General features: G+C 36.4%; 1 protein-coding gene across 2 annotated transcripts; it reads right to left on the bottom strand.

Moving 5' to 3' along the window:
- Positions 1-20950: 20950 nt before the first annotated feature.
- Positions 20951-24499, bottom strand: LOC130947784 (cyclin-dependent kinase inhibitor 5-like). Of its 2 annotated transcripts, none has more exons than XM_057876492.1 (3): positions 23908-24499; positions 21964-22167; positions 20951-21838 (listed from the first exon to the last, which is right to left on the bottom strand). In XM_057876492.1, exons 1-3 carry the CDS (start codon positions 24354-24356, stop codon positions 21733-21735), a joined length of 759 nt encoding a protein of 252 aa, XP_057732475.1. In that variant the 5' UTR covers positions 24357-24499; the 3' UTR covers positions 20951-21732. The 2 variants fall into 2 exon arrangements, with proteins under 2 accessions (XP_057732475.1, XP_057732474.1); XM_057876491.1 differs by having other exon boundaries at positions 20955-21838; positions 21964-22170.
- Positions 24500-24998: the final 499 nt, after the last annotated feature.

Here is a 24998-nt window from a genome sequence, read left to right as displayed (position 1 = left end):
TCTGAATGGAGCATCATAGGTATTTTCTATGATGGTCTCTCTGAACTATCCAAGATGTCTTTGGATAGCTCTGCTGGAGGATCTCTTCATCTGAAGAAGACGCCTACAGAGGCTCAAGAGCTAATTGAAATGGTTGCAAATAACCAATTCATGTACACTTCTGAAAGGAATCCTGTGAACAATGGGACAAATCAGAAGAAAGGAGTTCTTGAGATTGATGTTCTGAATGCCATTCTAGCTCAGAACAAGATATTGACTCAACAAGTCAATTTGATTTCTCAAAGTCTGTCTGAAATGCAAAATGCACCAAGCAGTACTAAGGATGCTTCATCTGAGGGAGAAGCTTATGATCCTGAGAACCCTTCCATGAAAGAGGTGAATTACCTAGGAGAACCCTATGGAAATACCTACAATTCTTCATGGAGAAATCACCCAAATCTCTCATGGAAGAATCAAGAGAGACCTCAACAAGGTTTCAATAACAATAATGGTGGAAGAAACAGGTTTAGCAATGGCAAGCCTTTTCCATCATCTTCTCAGCAACAGACAGAGAGTTCTAAGCAGAATACTTCTGACTTAGCAACAATGGTCTCTGATCTAATAAAGACCACTCAAAGTTTCATGAATGAAACAAGGTCCTCCATCAGAAATTTGGAAGGACAAGTGGGTCAGCTGAGCAAGAAGGTTACTGAACTCCCTCCTAGTACTCTCCCAAGTAATACAGAAGAAAATCCAAAAGGAGAGTGCAAGGCCATCAACATGGCCGAATATGGAGAGGAAAGAGAGGAAGAAGACGCCACTGAGAAAGACCTCAGTGGGCGTGCACCACTCTCCTCTGAGTTCCTCAATGAGGAACCTTGGGAATCTGAGGCTCAAAATGAGACCATAGAGATTCCATTGGACTTACTTCTGCCATTCATGAGCTCTGATGAGTATTCTTCCTCTGAAGAGGATGAGTATGTTACTGAAGAGCAAGTTGCTAAATACCTTGGAGCAATCATGAAACTAAATGACAAGTTATTTGGAAATGAGACTTGGGAGGATGAACCTCCCTTGCTCACCAAAGAACTGGATGACTTGTCTAGGCAGAAACTGCCTCAAAAGAGGCAGGATCCTGGGAAGTTTTCTATACCTTGTACCATAGGCACCATGACCTTCAAGAAGGCCTTGTGTGACTTAGGGTCAAGTGTGAACCTCATGCCCCTCTCTGTAATGGAGAAATTAGGGATCTTAGAGGTGCAAGCTGCAAGAATCTCATTAGAGATGGCAGACAACTCAAGAAAACAAGCCCATGGACTTGTAGAGGATGTTCTGGTTAAAGTTGAAGACCAGTACATTCCTACTGATTTCATAGTCCTAGAGACTGGGAAGTGCATGGATGAATCCATCATCCTTGGCAGACCCTTCCTAGCCACAGCAAAGGCTGTGATTGATGTTGACAGAGGAGAGTTAATCATTCAAGTGAATGAAAAATCCTTGATGTTTAAGGCCCAAGGATATCCCTCTGTCATCATGGAGAGGAAGCATGAAGAGCTCCTCTCAAAACAGAGCCAAACAGAGCCCCCACAGTCAAACTCTAAGTTTGGTGTTGGGAGGCTACAACCAAACTCTAAGTTTGGTGTTGAAACCCCACATTCAAACTCTAAGTTTGGTGTTGGGAGGTTTCAACACGGTTCTGAGCATTTCTGAGGCTCCATGAGAGCCCTCTGTCAAGCTAATGACATTAAAGAAGTGCTTGTTGGGAGGCAACCCAATGTTTTATAATTAATTATTTTCTTTTGTTATTTTATTTTTTTTTTGTAGGTTGATGATCATAAGAAGTCACAAAAACAATGAAAAAAGCAAAAACAGAATGAAAAACAGGAAGAAAAACAGCACACCCTGGAGGAGAAGAAACTGGCGTTCAAACGCCAGTAATGCTAGCTGTTGGGCGTTTAACGCCCAGTCTGGCACCATTCTGGGCGTTTAACGCCAGAAAGGGGCACCAGACTGGCGTTAAACGCCAGTAAAGGGCAAGAACCTGGCGTTAAACGCCAGGAATGGGCACCAGCCCGGTGTTTAACGCCAGAAATGGCTCAAAACGTGGATTTTGATGCCACTTGGTGCAGGGATGACTTTTCCTTGACACCACAGGATCTGTGGACCCCACAGGACCCCACCATCACTCTCTCTCTTCTTCCCCCACTCACCAATCACCTCAATACCTCTTCCCCAAAAAAACCCTTCACCTATCAAATCCCATCTTTCTCTTCACCACTCACATCCATCCTTCATAAATCCCCACCAACCTCACCCTTCAAATTCAAACCACTTTCCCTCCCAAACCCACCCTCCATGGCCGAACCATTACCCCCCTCTCTCCTATATATACCCTTCTTCAACCCTTCATTTTCACACAACCTAAACACCCTTTCTTACCCTTCTTGGCCGAACACACCACCTTCCCCCTCTTCCTCATTTCTTCTTCTTCTACTCTCTTCTTTCTTCTTTTGCTTGAGGACGAGCAAACATTTTAAGTTTGGTGTGGTAAAAGCGTTGCTTTTTCATAACCATTATGGCATCCAAGGCCGGAGAAACCTCTAAAAAGAGGAAAGGGAAGGCAAAAGCTTCCACCTCCGAGTCATGGGAGATGGATAGATTCCTCTCAAGGGTGCATCAAGTCCACTTCTATGAAGTTGTGGCCTTGAAGAAGGTGATCCCCGAGGTCCCCTTTTCACTCAAAAAGGGTGAATATCCGGAGATCCGCCATGAGATCTGAAGAAGAGGTTGGGAAGTACTCACCAACCCCATTCAACAAGTCAGAATCTTGATGGTTCAAGAGTTCTATGCCAATGCATGGATCACAAAGAACCATGACCAAAGTGTGAACCCGAATCCAAGGAATTATCTCACTATGGTTCGGGGGAAATACTTGGATTTTAGTCCGGAGAGTGTGAGGGTGGCGTTCAACTTGCCTATGATGCAAGGAGATGAGCATCCTTACACTAGAAGGGTCAACTTTGATCAAAGGCTGGACCAAGTCCTCACAACTATATGTGAAGAGGGCGCACAATGGAGGCAAGATTCAAGAGGAAAGCCGGTTCAATTGAGAAGGCATGACCTCAAGCCCGTGGCTAGAGGATGGTTAGAGTTCATACAACGCTCAATCATTCCCACTAGCAACCGGTCCGAAGTTACCATAGATCGGGCCATCATGATTCATAGCATCATGATTGGAGAAGAAGTGGAAGTTCATGAGGTTATAGCTCAAGAACTCTACAAGGTGGCGGACAAGACCTCCACTTTAGCAAGATTAGCCTTTCCTCATCTCATTTGTCACCTCTGTTATTCAGTTGGAGTTGACATAGAAAGAGATACCCCCATTGATGAGGACAAGCCCATCACCAAGAAAAGGATGGAGTACACAAGAGACCCCTCTCACCATGAGATCCCTGAGATGCCTCAAGGGATGCACTTTCCTCCACAAAATTATTGGGAGCAATTAAACACCTCCCTAGGAGAATTGAGTTCCAACATGGGACAACTAAGGGTGGAGCATCAAGAACACTCCATTCTCCTCCATGAAATTAGAGAAGACCAAAGAATCATGAGGGAGGAGCAACAAAGACAAGGAAGAGACATTGAGGAGCTCAAGCACTCCATAGGATCTTCAAGAGCAAGAAAGAGCCGCCATCACTAAGGTGGACCCGTTCCTTGATTTCCTTGTTCTTTATTCTTCTGTTTTTCGAATTTTAATGCTTATGTTTATCCATGTTTGTGTCTTATGATCATTAGTGTCTTAGTGTCTATGCCTTAAAGTTATGAATGTCCTATGAATCCATCACCTTTCTTCAATAAAAACGTGCCTAATTGATAAAAGAAAGAATTGCATGAATTTTGAATTTTATAATAGTTTAATTATTTTGATGTGGTGGCAATATTTTTGTTCTCTGAATGTATGCTTAAACAGTGCATATGTCTTTTGAATTTGTGGTTCATGAATGTTGGCTCTTGAAAGAATGATGAAAAAGGAGACATGTTACTGAGGATCTGAAAAATCAATAAAATGATTCTTGAAGCAAGAAAAAGCATTTCAAAAAAAAAAAAAACCGAAAAAAAAAAAAACGAAAAAAAAAGAGAAAGGAATAAGAGTTGTGATCCAAGGCAATAAGAGTGTGCTTAAGAACCCTGGATACCTCTAATTGGGACTTTAGCAAAGCTGAGTCACAATCTGAAAAGATTCACCCAATTATGTGTCTGTGGCATGTATGTATCCGGTGGTAATACTGGAAGACAGAGTGCTTTGGGCCACAGCCAAGACTCAATAAATAGCTATGTTCAAGAATCATCATACTTTACTAAGAGAATCATTAACACTATCTGGATTCTAAGTTCCTAAAGAAGCCAACCATTCTGGATTTCAAAGGATAGAGTGAGATGCCAAAACTGTTCGGAGGCAAAAAGTTAAAAGCCCCGCTCATCTGATTAATACTGATCTTCACAGATGTTTTTGGAATTCATTGCATATTCTCCTCTTTTTATCTTATTTGATTTTCAGTTGCTTGAGGACAAGCAACAATTTAAGTTTGGTGTTGTGATGAGCGGATAATTTGTATACTTTTTGGCATTGTTTTTAGTATGTTTTTGATATGATATAGTTAGTTTTTAGTATATTTTTATTAGTTTTTAATTAAAATTCACTTTTCTGGACTTTACTATGAGTTTGTGTGTTTTTCTGTGATTTCAGGTATTTTCTGGCTGAAATTGAGGGACCTGAGCAAAAATCTGATCCTGAGACCAAAAAGGACTGCAGATGCTGTTGGATTCTGACCTCCCTGCATTCGAAGCGGATTTTCTGGAGCTACAGAAGCCCAATTGGCGCGCTCTCAACGGCGTTGGAAAGTAGACATCCTGGGCTTTCCAGCAATATATAATAGTCCATACTTTGCCCAAGATTTGATGGCCCAAACCGGCGTTCAAAGTCACCTCAAGGAATCCCAGCGTTAAACGCTGGAACTGGCACCCAAATGGGAGTTAAACGCCCAAACTGGCACCAAAGCTGGCGTTTAACTCCAAGAAGAGTCTCTACACGAAATTGCTTCATTGCTCAGCCCAAGCACACACCAAGTGGGCCCGGAAGAGGATTTTTATGTCATTTACTCATTTCTGTACACCCTAGGCTACTAGTTTCTTATAAGTAGGACCTTTTACTATTGTATAGAAATCTTTTGATCACTTTTAGATCTCTAGATCATCTTTGGACATTCTAGTTCTTAGATCATTGGGAGGCTGGCCATTCGGCCATGCCTAGACCTTATGCTTATGTATTTTCAACGGTGGAGTTTCTACACACCATAGATTGAGGTGTGGAGCTCTGCTGTACCTCGAGTATTAATGCAATTACTATTGTTCTTCCATTCAAATTCCGCTTGTTCTTTATCCAAGATATCACTTGTTCTTCAACATGATGAAGGTGATGATTGACGCCCATCACCATTCTCACTCATGAACAAAGTGACTGACAACCACTCTTGTTCTACAAGCATTTGAGGCTTGGTGAATATCTCTTGGATTCCTGATTGCACGATGCATGGTTGATCGCCTGACAACCGAGTGCTCGCCTGACAAACGAGCCAACCATTCCGTGAGATCAGAGTCTTCGTGGTATAGGCAAGAACTGATGGCAGCATTCAAGAGAATCCGGAAGGTCTAACCTTGTCTGTGGTATTCTGAGTAGGATTCAATGATTGAATGACTGTGACGTGCTTCAAACCTGTAACCTACTGGGCGTTAGTGACAGACGCAAAAGAGTTATTCTATTCCGGTAGGGGAGGGAACCACACCGGTGATTGGCAGCACTGTGACAGAGTGTGTGCATTAGCTTTCACTGCGAGGATGGGAGGTAGCTGCTGACAACAGTGAGACCCTATACGAGCTTGCCATGGAAAGGAGTAAGAAGGGTTAGATGAAGACAGTAGGAAAGCAGAGAGACGGAAGGGAAGGCATCTTCATGCGCTTATCTGAAGTTCCTACCAATGAATTACATAAGTATCACTATCTTTATCTTTTATGTTATTTTCGTTCATCACCATATATATCTGAGTTTGCCTGACTAAGATTTACAAGATGACCATAGCTTGCTTCAATACTAACAATCTCCGTGGGATCGACCCTTACTCACGTAAGGTTTATTACTTGGACGACCCAGTGCACTTGCTGGTTAGTTGTGCGAAGTTGTGTAATGCCATGGTATTGAGCGCACCAAGTTTTTGGAGCCATTACCAGGGATTATGAGAGTTGTGAAAAAGTATAGTTCACAATTTCGCGCACCAGAGACACATCTCTTTTGTTGAAGTTACTCAGATCAAAATCATTTTCAAAAACATGATCAAATACTCCTTCAAATTCTTGGGAAAATTTTCAACAGCACCTCCCCAAAAATTGGAGTTTACCACCCGTCACGGGTTCCCTCAAACCAATCTCAGTACCGCATCAGTATTGCAATTTAAAGGTCTCCAAACGATATCTCTGAAACCGATTCATTACAAATCTTGATCAAAATCCAAGGTTACCATGACCAAACATCATAGCACTCATCTCTCGAACACAACAACTTGCACTCAATCATCATCTAAATCTAATTGTGCATTAATGATAATTTCCTCATCCGCTTTAGAACCATCAAAGCTCGCAGCCGCAATCATTTCCAACTATTTGGGGATCATTACTTGCAGTAACCCTCTTAACCCTTCTAGTATTCAAACATAAGATACTATATTAAACTTTTACAACTCTTATTCGTAGCTATCCTGTGTTACTGCTTCCACAAGTTTTCGTTGCTTTATTCTGACCTCTCGTCTAGTACGAGCTTTATCACTTACTTCCTCAAGTACTCAACCACAACTTAGCATGACTGGCATTCACTAGATTTCTATCTATGATAGCCAAAACCACATACCAACTTAATCGTACCTTTAGCACGTTGTTACCAATTCCCAAACTGTCGGATCTAACGGTATCCTCCGTTGTTGTAGTGAACACACGACCTTATTGTTGGCTCTTGGTAGTATCCCGGTTGACCTTCTTAGGACTTTTCTAGGACACATGTCCAACTCCTCTACAACTATGGCAAAGTCCCAATCTACCTCGACACGGAGTTCCCGAATGATGGCTTTGACATCACCCACCAGTCATTCCATTATGAGGTTGCTTTCCGTTAAAGGCCTACCTAATCATTTATGCTCACCAAACCTTCTATTAAGATAACTTAGGGTTATCTAGAACAGATCATAATTTTTCATTCGACCATGTATTATGAGTGAATACCAGCCTTCAGCATTATGTAAGGTGATAAAGAATTAAGTTATCAGTTTTCTTATTACCTCAGGTACGAAAATCGGACCTGGCAGTCTCCCGATCCTTCCGGTGTGGGCAATCTCTGACCAAATGTCCTAGCTTTCCGCAATTGTAACACAAACCCAAACCATAACGACATGGTCTATTTGGGTGATGACCTCCACATCTCTGACAGCTCAAAACATCCGAAGCAGCCACTATTTGTTTTTCCCTACCCTTTCCTTGGGAATTCTTATTCGTCGCAAGGTCATTTCGCCTTTGGGAAAAACGCTGTGGGTATCCTCTCCTCTTAAACTCTTGGCCCCTTGTTGGGTAATATTGATTGTGCTCCCTACGGTGGAACTCCCGATGGTCATTCTTCGCCTCAACAGCCTTCCTCACACATTCTTCAGCAATACGGCTCTTGTTCACAAGTTCGGAGAAGACCCTAATCTCCATCGGTCCAACGGAGCTCAGGATTTCACTTCGAAGTCCTCCCTCATACTTAATACACTTCCATTCCTCGAAGTCTCCCGGGGTTCCTTGACACATACGAGAATACCTGAATAACTCCTCAAATTTATCCGTATACTCAGATACGGACATTGTACCCTGCTTCAGTTGCAGTAATTCAAGTTCCTTGACCGTTCTAGCAGAATTCGGGAAGTACTTCTTATAAAATTCCACTTGGAAGGCACCCCAGGTGATAGGATCATTCCCCTGCTGCAGGAGACGTCGAGCCCCTTGCCACCAATGCGATGCTTCCCCCGTGAGCAGATAGGTAGCAAATTCAACACACTGCTCTTCAGGCACTAACTGCGCTTGCAGTGCTCGCTCCATGGCCTGAAACCAAGTGTCAGCTTCAGTCGGATTAGTGGTTCCCTTGAACTTAGGTGGATTAACCTTTAAGAAAGTTGCCAGTGTCATCGGGCCTTGAGCTCCTCTTCCACCATTGCCATTATTATTTATCTGTTGCCCAAGAGCCTCTGCAGTGGCCTGCATAGCAGCAGCCATATTCTCCAAAGCCGCCATAAGGCTTACCGGGTTATTCGGGTTGATTTCTGGTTCCTGAGTACTCGTACGATCTCTCTCACGTCCCCGACCGGGTCCACGAGGCGCCATCTGGTTCCTATACACACCAAACAATCGATATCAAGTTGATCAGTCTCAATATTGGAAGTATAGTGCTTCAAAGTACCAAAGGTACACTCATGGACTTCATGCTAGATGTATCGGTTAGATACCCTAACTAGCACAGGCACAGACTCAGAGTATGCATTGAAGCATAAGCAGTTCCATCCCTCAGGCTCACGAGGACGAACTGCTCTGATACCATAATGTAACACCCTAATATTCAAATCCTTATGCTCGAGTCATAAGTCAGTGATATTACGGTGGTACGACTCTCTGGTGGATTTTTAATATATAAATATAGTTAATTTTGAAAGGAGTATTAATCGAGAAGCCTAAAAAGAGTAGAAATAAAATCGCAAAGACGTATCACTCACGTTTCGACAACGAAAAGGTAAACTGTGAAGCCGAAAGCGATAGACGGACAAGACATAAAGGAGATTAAGAGACAGATAACAGATAGATATATATAACGTAAGTAAAATAGCCACTAGTCGCGACCCGCGAAGTTTAGGCCGGCTAGGGTACAGTACGAAAGTAGTTGACAACAATATATCCTAATCTCTCCCAAAGGAAACATGAGAGCCTCTATAGGCAAGTTCCAAAAGAGTTCAATACATAATATAATCCTTTCAAAACAAAGATGGAGAGATTCTAATAAAAACACAAAGTAGAGGAAATAAATATATTCGCCGTCTCTCAGACGAACCACAGCTCACTTCTGAGCACCTGGACCTGTATCTGAAAAACAAGAGATATATACGGAATGAGAACCCCGGGCCCATGGGTTCCCAGTACGGTAAAAGTGCCAAATAAATACAATGCACTGCAATAAAAACTCACTAAGCATCCTAAACTCCTTTTCACCAAGTATCCAGCCTAGATTCTCACTAATCCATAAATAGGCATCTGACGTAAGGGGATACTAAATCTAGTTCATATTGCACATGTTTCCCAATCTGCTGATTCTTTCACGAATCAGACTCAGAATCATAAGCAAAACCATTACCAGTTGCTCTGCCTCAGCAGCTCCATATCAATACATCATACCCTCGCCTGGAGCTAGTGAAATCACATCACTACGTCCACCCAGGGGGCTCAAATGATCTCATTCAAAAATCATCATCATTATGCAATCGCATTATCAATTCATCTCATCAAGAACAGCCCCCAACATCCACCAACACCATCATGAGGGATCTCTCAGTTGTACAAACACAAGCAATACAGTCAAGTAATACACAAATAAGGTACAAGTAGAACAAGTAGCATGTAATCAGGTAACATAGCATATATGATATAGAAATCCAAAACAAATAAGCAAACCCCAAACAATTCAAACATATGCAAATGATGTATGCCTGCCCTATGGCTGATGATATCATCTGTCGGTTATCAAGCCAACCCGACGTGTCCGGTAGCTAACCCGGGCACAGTCTCTCTGTTGCGTATTAATATCATTAGAGGGAATATGTGCCCTGTCACCATTAGAGGGTATCTGCGCCCTGTCGCCATTAGAGGGTATCTGCGCCCTGTCGCCATTAGAGGGTATCGGTGCCCTGTCACCCTTACAACCAGAGAGAAAATACAAGCATTGACCCGGAGCAAGCGGGACGAACCACAACCCTTGCTACTACCCAGGTATCTGAGTTACATTCATTCAAAACTCCATAATTAACTCATTTATCATAAACATCATTTTTCGTCTCATACCCGGAGCAAGTGGACTAGCCACTGCTACTACCCAGGGAAACTCGTATCTCAGATAGTGGAAGTGCAAATCACAATTATCAATAATTCAGCATAAACATGCATGAATTCTCATCCATGGATCAACATCCATATCAGCCATCTGGCTCACGGTTAAATCCATAACCAGCCAATATTCATAGCATACACAGCTATTCCGGCTCACGGTTCAATCCAGACCCAGCCAATTCATAAACAATTACGGCCCTTCGGCCAATGGCATAACAAGCACTTCCACCACCATCTTCCACATCTCACATAATCCTCAATGATCCTCATTGATTATTCATTTTCCCCTTGCTTCACTCGCAAGTTACCTCATTCACTAGCCCTTTTCTAATAGCTAGGCATATCATAAAGATTTAAGATATAAGTGGTGAGATCGGAGGCTTAGAAGTATGAGATTTGGCTTTTAAAACTCAAATATCAACTTTGGCATGAAAACAATGCCACGCGTACGCGTACTCCACGCGCACGCGTGGATGTCCTTAAAAACTCATCGACGCGCAAGCGTCATGCACGCTAACGCGTGGATTAAAAATTTGCCAAATCGACGCGCACGCGCCAACCACGCGTACGCGTGGATATTCTCGTGCCCCAGGCACAAAGCTGGCACAGTTCTGGCACAACTCTCTGGAAAATGGCTGGGCATTGGGTGCAGCACTATCGGCGCGCCCGCGCACATCACGCGCACGCGTGGATGGCGTTTTCTGAAAGATCGGCGCGTACGCGCCAAGTGCGCCCACGCGCAAGGGGTTATTCTGCTAAAAATTTTCTAAGTTAAAAACTGCAGAATTCACAGCTTCAACCCCCAATCTTCCGACGGACATAACTTCCTCATTTTAAATCGTTTTTCACCCGTTCTTCGAACGGCATGGACATCCCGGATCCAATTTCATTTCTAAACAGATTTGGCACAAAACAAAGATCCGTAGTCCAAGTTATGTCCCGTCAAAGTATGCCCAAAAACCATATTTTCATATAAACCCACAAAGTGCCATTTTCAAAACAAGCCATTTTCAACTCTTTTCAAAATCAATCAAAACATGCCATTTTCATCCCTTTTCTTTGAAATCAATCAAAATACATCAATTTCAACATCAAGCCTCCTCAACTCACACATTGACACTTTACCACAATATACAAAATCACTATCCCATCATTTTAACCCACTTCACCCAAGTGGCTCAAACTCAAACATATTGACATATCATATACTCTTCCTCATGCCAATCCTCAACAATACTATTCCCAATCAACCATCATTATACATAACCAATATCATACTCACTATCACGTGGTTTTACCCCCAAATCAACCTTAATCATTTCTCAAGCATATATCACAGCATACATATCTCTCACGCATTATCATCCCATCAAGGCATCAAAAATCATACTCACATATATGACCACATAATATATCTCAACCAAAATCAAACATACCTCATCTATACTATTTCACCCAAAATTTACCAATTTCCACACTTCAACTCCTCAAACCTCATTATTCAATGACCAACCCAATCATTCATATATTCATTATATGAAATTCATCCAATTACTTGTGTCATCATACAATGCACACATCAACTTACCTTTCTTACCTCTTTCCGGCCTCCGTCCCAAAATATACGGCCTCCGGCCCAATTTCACAATTTAAATGCATAAATCACAATTCAATACTCATTACCCAAAACATCAAATTTTCAATACACCAAGCATACAAGGCCACACAATTCTCAACCCAATCATTAATTCACAATACATACCAACTATGCATATTAGCACCAACCATTTACACAATCCAAACTTAATCCTAGGGGCATCTAGCCTAGGAATTCTCATCACACCACACGGTACTTAAATGAAACTTAAACCGTACCTCTTGTAGCAAAATCAATTGAGCCTCTTCTTTGGAAGTCTCCACCCACCTTAGCTCCAAGCCTCACCAAAGCTCCACAAGCAATACCAACCTCCCAATTGTGCATCAAAATCACCAAATACACTAACATAACCAATATCACATACATACATTAACCTAGGGCTCATAAGGATGATAAATCACAAGAGTTTGAGCACTTCTTACCTCAGCCCATATGAAGTAGGGATAGAACCCACTTAGAATCCATGTTGGAGTATCCCTAAACACCCAAAATCACAAGATTTCAACACTAACTTTCCAAAAACGTGTAACAGTGGGGAATTTCGAAAACTGGGCAGAGATGAATGGAATACTCACCACAAAACTTAGATAGAATTGTAGAGGATGAGAAGAGCGATGCGTGGCCGCAAACGGCTCGTCAATCGGAGCTCCGTAGCTCAAGTTATGGTGGTTTGAAGGTCAAAGAGAGTTAGGTTTTCTCTCTTCTCTTCTCTCTTCTCAATTCAGCGCCCCACACTCCTCTTTTAGGGTAAAAATGAGCTGAAATGCTCATAACTAATGTTTATATATGTTGGGTCTTGGGTCCACTTAGGCCCGGTTCACTTATTTTTGTCCGTTGGCCCAATTTTGGACCAAAACTTTTAAGATTAGCGCTTTAAATCGCACTTCAAATATTTCTACCTCCCCTAATTATAATTCCTCATTTCTTAATCTTATTTACTCATAATCAATTTTCTCAGCTGCAGTACCAGACAGGTCTCAGCCGGTACTGCCGGTCAAAATTCCACTGCGCGCTTTTTCGCAGAAAACTATGTCTTCCGACTCGGAAAAATTCACTGAATCCAAATATCATATTTAAATCATCAAATTCCAATTGCCAAATCTTCCAACCATATTCGCTCCTACTTAACTCATTATTTAATTAATTTCGGTTAGACCGGGTATTATATCTCTCTCCTCTGTGAACGCTGTTGCTGCATCTGTATATTAGGAGAAGAGAACCAATATGTGCTGAAAAAGATTTCAAGCCATGGAAGCTTCACTCCTCTATAATAGGGGTGAACGGCCAAGGATTGGAGTAAGGAGTGAGAACACACGTTTGGGTTCCCATAGCTCTTTGAGATGTTTATTCTTCTCCTTCATGACTATCATTGAATATTTCTTTTTCTCAGTTTAGTCTGTCTGTTTTTCATTAGTAAAATGCAAAATGTGAGGTTTTGTAAGAAAAAGTCGGTGAGTGAAAAAAGATAGAGAGTTAAAAAAAGTCATAGTTATCTCAGAAATTCTTTGTACGTATTTTTGTTTTGTTGTCATGATCCTGAGGGGATTTCCTTACAAGTTGAGTTAGCACTTTACTGTTGAAAGTTAGGGTGAGTTATAGTCAAGTTCAGGTTGGGATAGAATCTGGATTTGTTCCCTTACACGTTGGGTTAGCTCTTTGCGGTTGAAAGCTAGGTTTGAGTCCTAGTCAAGATTAGGTTTAGAATCTGGATTTATCCCAGATAGGATTGGATAGATCCTAGGAAAGGAATTGGTGTTTGTAATCTGTTAAAAATAGTGAAATTCCGTTACTGTTGTGATAGAGACTGGATGTAAGCTACACTGCACCTTGTAGCTGAACCAGGATACATTTGGTGTTCTATCTTCTTCCCTTCTATTTTTCTATTTTTGTTACTCAGGAGACAAAAATGAAAATGTCTCTCAGTTTTTCACGAGACAAAAGTAAAAATGTCTCCTAAGTACCTTCGAGAAAGAAAAAGTAATACTCAGCAGAAAAAAAAAAAGCTAAGATTCAACCCCCTTCTCTTAGCCACTGATAACCATCAATCCTTCATTCTTTTTTACATTCTCTTATCTATCTCTCTCTTTTTTTTTCCTGTTTCTCTCTATTCTTCCCACTTTACATATAATTTATAATTCATATTTTATATTAGTAATTTGACAAATCAAAATGTGTCAGAAGATATTTTTTATTATAATTAAAATAAATTTTTTTCTTAACTTCTTAGTTTTGTTTTACCTCTGACCCTCCTTCTTGTATTTTCACCTGCTTTAGAATAAAAGGCAAAAGTTGCTTTGGATACTTGAATTCATGCAAATCATCACTCATGACTTGGGTTGAATGTGAGAGCTCCATTCCTAATTTTGTTTCTTTATAAATGGTGACCCACGATCTTTGGTCATTTTTTTAGGATAAAATACTAAATTGGACTCTTATGTTTGGACCAAATCTTATTTTAGTTTTTAAAATTTAAAGTGTCTTATTTAAATCTAAAAAAATTTTATTTAATTTTAATGTAGTCTTGCTATAAAGTTAATGTTAGATAATTAACAAAACTCAATTTTCAAATATGAAAAATTTATATAACCGAACTTTTCGATTACCGAGGGGAGTTCTCCATGCTAGAAGTAATGATGACTTTGTCCTCGTTGTCATCGGTGAACTTTTCTGCAGAAAATGAGTTCTTGACGATGTTCTCCATGTGCTTGAACCAAGATCAATGGCTTGTGGTGATACATCTATTGTTGATTCTGTGCCTCTTGAGTTTGTACTTTTTCTTCAAGAAAGAATATTAAGGTTTGGTAGAACAATGACATTAATTATTTAATATTAACTTCGTAGCAGGACTACATTGAAACTAAATGAAACTTTTTTGGATTCAAATAGAATACTTTAAACCTTAGGGACCAAAACAGGATTAGCCCCAAATGTAAGGGGACCAATTTAGTACTTTACCCCTTTTTTATTTTGAGTAAAGTATTATTTTTATTCTCAATATTTAAGGTGAGTACTAAAGTTATTTCTATTGTTTATATTATCTATTTTAAACCTGTAACATTTTAAAATCATCTCAATATTGTCCTGTTGTTAGTGATATGTTAACAAAGTTAATGGTGAAACAAAATTGAGACAGTTTTAAAATATTAAAGACTTAAATAGGATAAAAATATTGGGGATAAAAATGATACATTACTCTTAGAAGAATTACCAAATTAAATAAAATGAAAGTAAATTTTAACGGATTGAATTGCATTACGAATTCAAAATTTTTACTCATCATAGAATACTTGTAAAATGACTAGTGGATAGACTTTTGGAAAAAAAAAATATGATATATATACACTAAAGTATAAATTATATCTTTTATCTCTAATGTACCGAACTTTTTTAAAATTTAATTTAAATAAATTTTATTTTTAACTTTGAAATAAATTTTAATTTTATCCTTCAATAACATCAATTTTTTACGATACATAATTATTCAATTATTTTATAATCACATCTAAGTAAATTACTCTTAATCATATTACTTTTATTCTAAATAAATTTATTTTTTCAATTTTACTCTTTTAGATTTTTTACTCATCATGGACATAAACTTGTAAGAAAGAAAAAAAAACATGGTACATATATAATAAAGTGTAAATTATAAATTTTTTGTCTCTAATTTATCAAACTTTTTTAATGTTTAATTTAATTAAATTTTATTTTTAATTTTAAAATAAATTTTAATTTTATCTTTTAATAATATCAATTTTTACAGTAGATAATTATTCAATTATTTTTAATCATATTTAAGTAAATTATTCTTAATCATATTATTTTTATTCTAAATAAACTTATTTTTTTAATTTACTCTTAATCAAATTACTTTCTTTTTAAATAAATTTATTTTTTATTAAGAGCAAAATAAAAAAAATTTACATAATTATCTACCATAAAAAATTAAAATTGTTGAAGAAAAATTAAAAATAAAATTTAACTAAATTAGATATTAAAGAAGTTTGGTATATCAGAGACAAAATATATAATTTATACTTTATTGCATATGTATCATATTTTTTTTTCCTTTTTCAAAATTTATCTACTAGCCATTTTACCGACATGAGTAAAAATCTTGAATTCGTAATACAATTCATTTTGTTGAAATTCGTTATCATTTTACTTGATTTGATAATTTTTTTAAGAATATTGTATCATTTTATCTCTAATGTTTTCGTCCTATTTAAGTTCCTAACATTTTAAAATCGTCTCAATGTTGTCTTACTGTTAATTTTGTTAACAGATTACTAACGAAATACAAAGAGGTTTTCTACACATACAAGACCTTTTGACATACAAGTTTAAACAAGTTGACTCTAACTCAACAAAATTCACGCGCGCGTGAAATTACATCGTTCTTTGTCGTGTTTTTTCTTCTTCTTCATGTTCCTCCTCCAACATTTGTATCTCGTGTTCTTCTTCCTCTTTCTCCTTGTCCTCCTTCTTCTTCTTCTTCTCCTCTTTCTTTTTACTATTGCGGTTGTTGTTGCATTTTTTTCTTTTTTCTCTTTCTATTAATTTTGTAATATTATATTTTTTTGTTTGATTTTTTCTCCCAAAAAAAATTATGAGAAAATGAAATAAGAAGATGAAGAAGCAGCACCAAAAGATGAGAAAGAGAAATATGAAGAGTTTTGAATTATGTAGAATTTATCATTATAAAAATACACTAAAAATTTTTCAAAATACACCAAAAGATTTTTAAAATACACCAAAAATGAGAATAGAACAGATCCATCACAATAATAATTCAGATTCAGAACTTCTACATTAAAATTTTGCTATAAATGCGTGCACAAAAATATTTCTTTTAATGCATTTTCTTCTTCTATTTTTCTTTATTTATTTCTTTCTTTCTTTTAGTTAAATGAATGTAGGTTCGTCATTTTTCAAGTAATTTTGTAGTATTATATATTTTTTCTTCTTTTTTGTTTGATTTTTTTTATTCTTGTTAAGAGAGTAAAACAAGAAGAAACTTGAGAAGGTAAAATAAGAAAGAAAAGATGAATAAAAAAAAGAAGATGATGATGATGATGGTGAAAAAGAAGAAGAAGCAGCAGAAGATGAAGAGCAGGAGGAAGAGAAAGAATTTTGAATTATGCAGAACTTATAAGAATAGAAATACACCAAAAAAATTTCCAAAACGAGAATAAAACAGATTCATCACAATAATAATTCAGATGGATAACTCTTACACCGAAATTTTGTAACAAATGCATAGAAGTGTTTTCTTTAATGCATTTTCTTCTTCTTCTTTTTTTTTCTTATTTCTTTCTTTCTTTTAGTTGAATAAATATAAGTTATTCTCTTTCAAATAATTTTGTAACATTATGTTTTTTCTTCTTCTTTGTTTTATTTTTTTATTTTTTTCTTGTTAAGAGAGTAAAACAAAAAAAACTTGAGAAAATAAAATAAGAAGGAAAAGATGAATAAGTAAAAAAAGAAGATGATGATGATGGTGAAAAAGAAGAAGAAGCAACAATAGAAGATAATAAGGAGAAAGAAGAGAAAGAGTTTTGAATTATGCAAAACTTATCAGAATAAAAGTACACCAAAAAATTTTTACAGTATACCGAAATATTTTTAAAATACATCGAAACAAGAATGGAAACAGATTCATTACAATAATAATTCAGATTCAAAATTTCTATACCGAAATTTTGCTACAAATGCACAAAAATATTTCCTTTAATGCATTTTTTCCTTCTTTTTTTTGTTATTTTTCACTTTCTTTTGATTGAATGAATATAGGTTCATCCTCTTTCAAGTAATTTTGCAGCATTATGTGTTTGTTTTTCTTCTTTGTTTGATTTTTTATTTTTATTCTTGTTAAAAGAGAGTAAAATAAAAAGAAACTTGAGAAGGTAAAACAAGAAGAAAAAGATGACTAAGATAAAAAAAAAAAAGATGATGATAATAGTGAAAAAGAAGAAGAAGCAAAAGCAGAAGATAAGGACGAAGAAGAGGAAGAGTTTTGAATTATACAGAATATCAGAATAAAAATATACCGAAAAATTTCCATATTACACCAAAAGACGACAACGATAATGACGATAATATAAGAAGACCACAATGACTATAACGATGATGAAGATGCTGGAGGAAATGGAGGAAAATGAAGGAGGAGAAGAAATTCTATTGAGAAAAGAAGGAGAAAGAGGAGGAGGAAGAAGAGGAGGAAGAAGAAGAAGAGACAGTGTTGGTAACAACGATAACAAAAGAGAAAAATAACGAAAAAAAGGAGAAAAAGAAGAACACAAAATATCAAAGATGACGAAAAAAAAGAAGAAGCACGTGAGATGAACTAAGTTAAAAAGATTTGTATATAGAAAATAATTGATACAATAAAGCATCATATAACTAACAAAAATACCTATAACAGTCTAATATGATAAAAAAAAAAAAAAAAATTAGCCACATCTTTGCCGCAACCAACAAGAGTCAAAGAAAGAATCATGTGTGATTCAGTTTCATTGTCAAGTGTGATCAAGTGGGTGGGCAAATCATGAATACCCCATTTGAATTTACATGCATATAGAAGAAAATAAATAAATAGTACTAATAATCTGTCCAGAGTGCAGACACGCAAACATAGTTTAGCAAAAAGAGACCAGTACTACAATACTATAACAGTACTACCAGTATTCAATATTCATTGGGAATTGAGGATCTCTAAGTTAATCCCAATACCATTTGTGCATTATCCACCATACATCACTACCACTACATACTCACATTGAAAAAAACCAACACCACCATTATTCCAATCACCCAACTCCACATGTGCTATGGAATTCCCTACTTACCATATTTTGCAGGAAGAATTACTGTTTTTTGAACTATAGTCACTAGTGCTAACCCATACCTTGTTCTTGGGGTTAATTATTCGTATCATATTCAACCATTTTAATTATTAGATGTTCATAATATTAAAAAATTATAAGTATTCTAAAAATATTAGTATTTTAATATTTTTAACCATTAAATTTAATTATATATTTTATAATAAAAATTAATAAATAAAATTATTAGAACACCAATGTTCTTAAAATACCTGATAATGATCTTCTCATAGTATTTTATATAAGAATATAAAGTAATCATGAGTTTTACACTTTTACAACCAAGAAAAATTAAAATATTATTATTCTATCATTAGATTGCACAAAATCATATAGGGTGCACCATGAACACCGATCTAAGGAGAAATTATAGGGTACAAGACCTTATTTTCACACAATATCATTATTTTTACCTAGGATCAATTGATTGATACTAGAACAATTGTTGGTAACTTTCTAATATTTTTCATCATTAAGAACATGGTGTTAGTTAAGTGGAAAGCTTTGTGTACTACTTCTAATACTTTAATTTTGAGCCTAAAGCTTTTTCAGTGACAAGACAACTAACGACACATGCCTAATGATGGAATAAAATATCATGTCTCAAATTTAGTGTATCTAAGAATCTTTTCAGCCAAAAGTTGTCATTGTGATTTTGCAACTAATTAAAATATTTAAAAAATTAACAACTATTTAAAGGGAAGTGCAAAAAAGAACACAAATCCACCAACAACCCCCTTTTAAAATTTATGGCAGTTTTTTGGATTCCTTGGCCTTTTAACTCATCAGAGACCTTTTTGTTTGTTCTGGCATGACGCTATTCAAAGATTCAATGCTTCATTTGATTGCTTATGAGGAAATCTCTATTGTTCTGAACGTGAAAAAATTTGGTTGCCATAGGGATAAGATAAAACACATTATGGGAATTTTTGTTGGGCATGCTTAGGCATATTGTCTTTAGTAAAGGACTGAAACAATGGCAGCCACATATATGAATTCTAGGCTCAATGATTGATAATCAATAAGTGAACCCTTTAATATTTATAAAATAAAAAACTTTTGTTTGAGAAATTTGGAGGGAAATAGGATTTTTATTTTGCACGATGTTAGTAGATTATGATGGAAAATATGAAACTTCTACAAAGAAAAAGCACCTCATCACTAATTTCTCTTCATTGAGGCTATAATAATCAACAGTTTAAAAAAAAATCATAGAATAGTTGCGTTTACTATTTTAAGGTATTTTTTATTTTATTGGGTGATCACTACAAAGGTTTTCGTTCTTCATTGTCAATTTTTTTTTCTAAAATAACATGCTAGTAAGTAAACCATATAATTTTGTTCGTTTAAATTATTGTTGTGACCGAAATGGTTTATTCAACAAATAAATCTGATTCTGATGAAAATTCCAACTCTTTAAAATTAAAAAATTTTGAAAGTAACAATGGGATTCATTAGAATGCAAAGTTCAATATCTTGTTTGATTAAGATAGTTATGGATTAAAATATTGAAAGATTAAAACCTGAGTTAAAATTTGTGGAAAAAAAAAGTACTAGAGTAGATTATACATTTATGAGCAAATTTTTTGGTACATATATTTGCAAAGAATTTATATAATATACTAGTAAAAACTAAAAAGAATTGGCCTCTTGTTAATTTTGACTCAAATCAAATAGACCTGCAAACAGCAAAACTCCAAATTTTGCTGCAAAATAAACTTTATTGTCTCCATATCAGTCAGTCTACTCCAAGACATAACATGGAAAGCAAAATATTAATATTTTTTTTTTCATTTTCAAAAGGAAAAAAATTGCATATTCCAGTTTATATTCTAGTTCATATAGTACATCAATTGTGTTTTATTACGACAGTTATTTGAAAACCACCAAATCCCAACAACTTTCCCTAGTATAATTCCTTATTATTCCATAGATGCAACATCAACCTTAAGTCCTTAAGCTTCAGAGAAAGATGAGTTTCAAATAACAACGGATAAGGATGTTAATCCAAAATAAACTGAACTATTATTAAAAAATAAATATAAAAAGGTACAAATGCCTCGGTATTGGCCTTTTTATTTTATTAGCAAAACTTAATATATAGTTAACAAAGCTCGAATAAAAACCATCCATTCAGTGAACAAATGAGAATCAGACCCAATATAAAAAAGAGAAATAAATGAGACTTTCCTCCTAAAAAGTGCAAACAGAAATGTACACTCACAGTTCACACTTAATATAGGCCACAAAATAACTTGACCTACTGCTGCAACTACACAGCCAGGGTGAGAAATTTTGTGGCATCAGACTCAAAATGAGAAAGCATCCATTTCCAATTTGCAATGGTGTCCCGCAATGTCAGGGTTATCAAAATTTACAGAGTCGTTTTGTGGAGACATGATAACAGAGAAGACAAAAAGTTGCACTGTTTGCAATGTCCCACCACTATAGGACGCCAAAAAAGACCATCAGGTTTCAGCAATGCAGCTACACGCCACAGAAAAAGCTACCACCATCTTAAACAAATAAATCATTCAGTGACATACCGGGACACATCCAATTTTTAATATAGCAGAAACACAGATGACAAAGGAAGTGTCAAAAGTTTAGACGGGGAAATTTGGGTCTTTATTTTCTAAGAGTTTGTTCAAGGTCCATCAGTACAAGTATAGACAAAGAAAGAGTAAAATACAAAAACAAAGAAGACCTAAGTGAATTCCTGTACCTCATACTGACCTCTTTTTTTTTTTTTTCACTTGTCTCTAATCCTACACCCTACAGCCCCTTCCCTTTCCCCCTTCATCTTCAATGATCTGTTAGACAAAGGACTTTGATTTGTATTGTTATGTAATCATCATCACCTCTGTAAGGTTACAGACCATTAGTCTACACAGCTTGAAAGTCCTACTTTCTTTACAAGTAAATAGAAGGTGATGGAAAATGGAAATAACACCACCACCGTTTTTGGCTATGTCTAACCCTGCTACGTTAAGGATGTCTTGATGGAACATTAATGCTGGCCTTGCCAGATTCCAATTTTTCCCATTCATAACGCCCGGGGAGTGGCTTCTCATTCACAGGATCGAAGTTGTACCTGCAGTTGAACCCACATGGGAAGTTATTAAATTAGATTGTTTTGTGATGATGATGGGGGGTGGGGTTGCGACAGTAAATGCGGTTAGGCAAGGAACTAAGAAACGCAAACTGTAGAAAGCATACTTCTCCATGAACTGCCTTTGCTGAGCCTGTTCGATTTCAGCAAAGAATTCATCCATTTCATGTGCCGTTGGAATTTGCCTTCTAGCTGCATTCTCAGCTCTTCGAAAAGCTTCAGTTGAGCAAGTAGGTCTGGTAGTTGAACCTGGGGTCCGAATAATGTCTGGGTCCCTTATCAAACTGCATGGTGTTGATTCCCTAGTGTTTCTGCTGCAAATAATAAAGAGAGCAATTCTATTATACACCAGAAACAACAGAGACATGAGAGAAATTTAATGGCAAAAAGTAAAATAACAAGGAAACATCTCAAATAAGTATTGGTCCAAAACAACATTATTGATAAATTTTTCAGGCAGACCAGCACATTTAGAAAGCAAATAACACATTTAAATCCATTTCAAGTTTCAACTTAATTGATCATATATAGAACATAAAGATATAAAAAGATTCAGTATTGCTCATTGTGTGTACTTAAAAGTGGCATGCAATGCATAAGTCCCTTCCCTTTATAGACATCCATCATTCTCTTAAGATTTTTAAAATTAAAATCAGCCTCCAGAGATACAAATTGAGTAATTTCATCACTGGGCTTCTCCCACTCGTCGTAATTTATTACCTTTGTTGCATAATCCAAATTCAGCAGAACAAGAGTAGAGAAATTAAAATAATATGGTTGCTCAACCAAAAGACAAGTAAAAGTATCAAATTGAGGAACAGGTTAAATTTTCAGCTCTTTAACAAAGTATCAATACTTTTGATTTTTTTTTTTGAAAAAAAAAAGCCACATCAGTAACAGCTTCCTGTTGAACAAAGATTCTGTAGGTATCAACTGCAATAAGATAATATAAATCTATCCGATCTGTGTTGCCAACCTCAATTGGTGGGATATGTTTGGTTGTCGTTGAAAATATTCTGTACGTTACTTTCAAAACGACATCTTCAAATGAACAGGAACCATTTACAGGATATCGGGTGAGCAAGTACAAAGAGAATTTGACAAAGCAAGCACATTAAACACTTTGTAGGAGAATACAAAATCTAATTCTCCGAAAACCTTGAGTGTGGAAACAAAGGATGGTAAAAAAAATGATTAAAGGACTTTGACAACCAGAAAAAACATAATTGACAAATACATTAACACTCAAATGACTGAAGGGAAGCGGGATTTGGGAAGAACAGTTAGTTAAGAAGAAAATCCTTGTATAAAACCGAATACAACATACAGGTATTCAATGCAAAAATCAACAAACACAAAATATAAACTTAACAATATTTAATCATCTTTTGAACTGAAACTTAGGAACAAATTGCATGACAGTGAACCAAGGAACAAAACCTAATTAAAAATAATATTCATCCCCCTTCCCATGAAGTTCGACAGTTAGTAACAGAATGCTTGCATTTCAAGAATGTTCAGACAAACAAAACACAATAACAACCACATAAAAATAAACGATTTCCAGCTTCAGATTCAGCTCCTTCTTTGTCTCGCATCTTCTCTTTGAACCAAATAAACCATAAATCTCAATAATAAGGTACACATTGACCATGATCTTGTTAACAGTTCATCACAGAAAAAGAACTACACAAAAATATGATAGAAAAACAACAATCTCAGAAACACTGCATCACCCCACGGCATTAACTAAATTTCAAATGCAGACCAATCAAATAATAATAATAATAATAATAATAATAATAATAATAATAATAATAATAATAATAAATTAATTAATTAAACTAAAAGAAAACTCGTTTTCAGCTTTACTCACTCTCTAATATCGCGTTTACAAAATCAAATACCACCAAAGAAAGCCGTTCCAATTGAAAATTCAACAATCAAATTCAAAATAAAAATAAAATAAAAATAAAACGTAAAAAAAATAATCAACTAACAAAAAATAAATAACGAATAGACCGCGGGTTAAAATTAAACGACAAACTCACCTCTCTCTACCTTCAAAATCCAACACATTTTCCCCAAACGACGCTTCTTCAGCAGCACCAGCACCAGCACCTTCGTCAACATTATCATGCACGACCCCTTTCTCCTTCTCCTCCTCCTCCTTCGGGCCTTCCTCAGCTTCGGACCTGATCCCGAGCCTGTGACCAGAGCTAGGGTTCGGTAGCGGTGACTTAGGGTTCTGGTTGTTCCTTGGACGCTTTGAAGAATTGGAGGAATCATTGGATGGAATCGAAATGGGAGGCTTGTGGAGGCGGCGACTTCGGAGCTGGAGGTAGCTGCCGGCGGCGGCGGAAGCGGAAGAAAGCTCCGGCGACTGGGATTTCTGGAGGGCTAGGGTTTTGGCGCGGGTTCGAACACCGAAGTAAGAGGTTGTGGTGTCTAATAGCGAGACTTCGCCTTTGGGTTTGGCTTTCTTCATGTACTTTCCCATTGAGACCCTCACAGAGAGAGAGAGAGAGAAAGGAAGAAGCTCAGAGCAGAGAAGAGCGAGAAAGAAGAATACAAAGACGAGAGAAAAGAGGTGAAAGGAGCAAAGTGGGGTTTGTTTTTCAGTTTTTTTTTAGGACAGAGAAAGATGTGAGACAAGGAAAAAAGAAAAAACGGGCGAATATTTTGCTATTTATAATCCTCTTCTTATTATTTTTTTTTTTTGTGCTGACTCTTCTTATTATTATTTGTGATTACTGTCTAGCGACTTAGTGGACTAATTTTTTAACATATGGATAATTTTAAGGTTTTTTATTTAAATTAAATAAATTTTTATTTATAGAAATACATAAAATAAATATTATTTACAAAAATACGCAAGGTGACATATTTTGAATAGTGTACAAAAGATAATTAAACGCATATCTTGGATATTGAGTGCTTTAAATGTAAAACACATCATTATTATATATTTTAAATGCACTCAAATTATAGAATTTTTTTATTTAAATTAAATAACTATAGTATTTATCAAAATAAACATACCTTGAAAAAATTATCAAACTACATATTCAGTCACATTTCGGGTGTATTGACCCTATGCTGTGATCAAAATTGCGAGAATCGGACCGATCAATAAACTAGT

This window comes from Arachis stenosperma, chromosome 9 (genome assembly GCF_014773155.1).
Source record: "Arachis stenosperma cultivar V10309 chromosome 9, arast.V10309.gnm1.PFL2, whole genome shotgun sequence".
Classification (NCBI taxonomy): Eukaryota; Viridiplantae; Streptophyta; class Magnoliopsida; order Fabales; family Fabaceae; genus Arachis; species Arachis stenosperma.
Note: the sequence above shows the minus strand (reverse complement) of the source record. Positions and strands in the feature narration are given on the sequence as shown.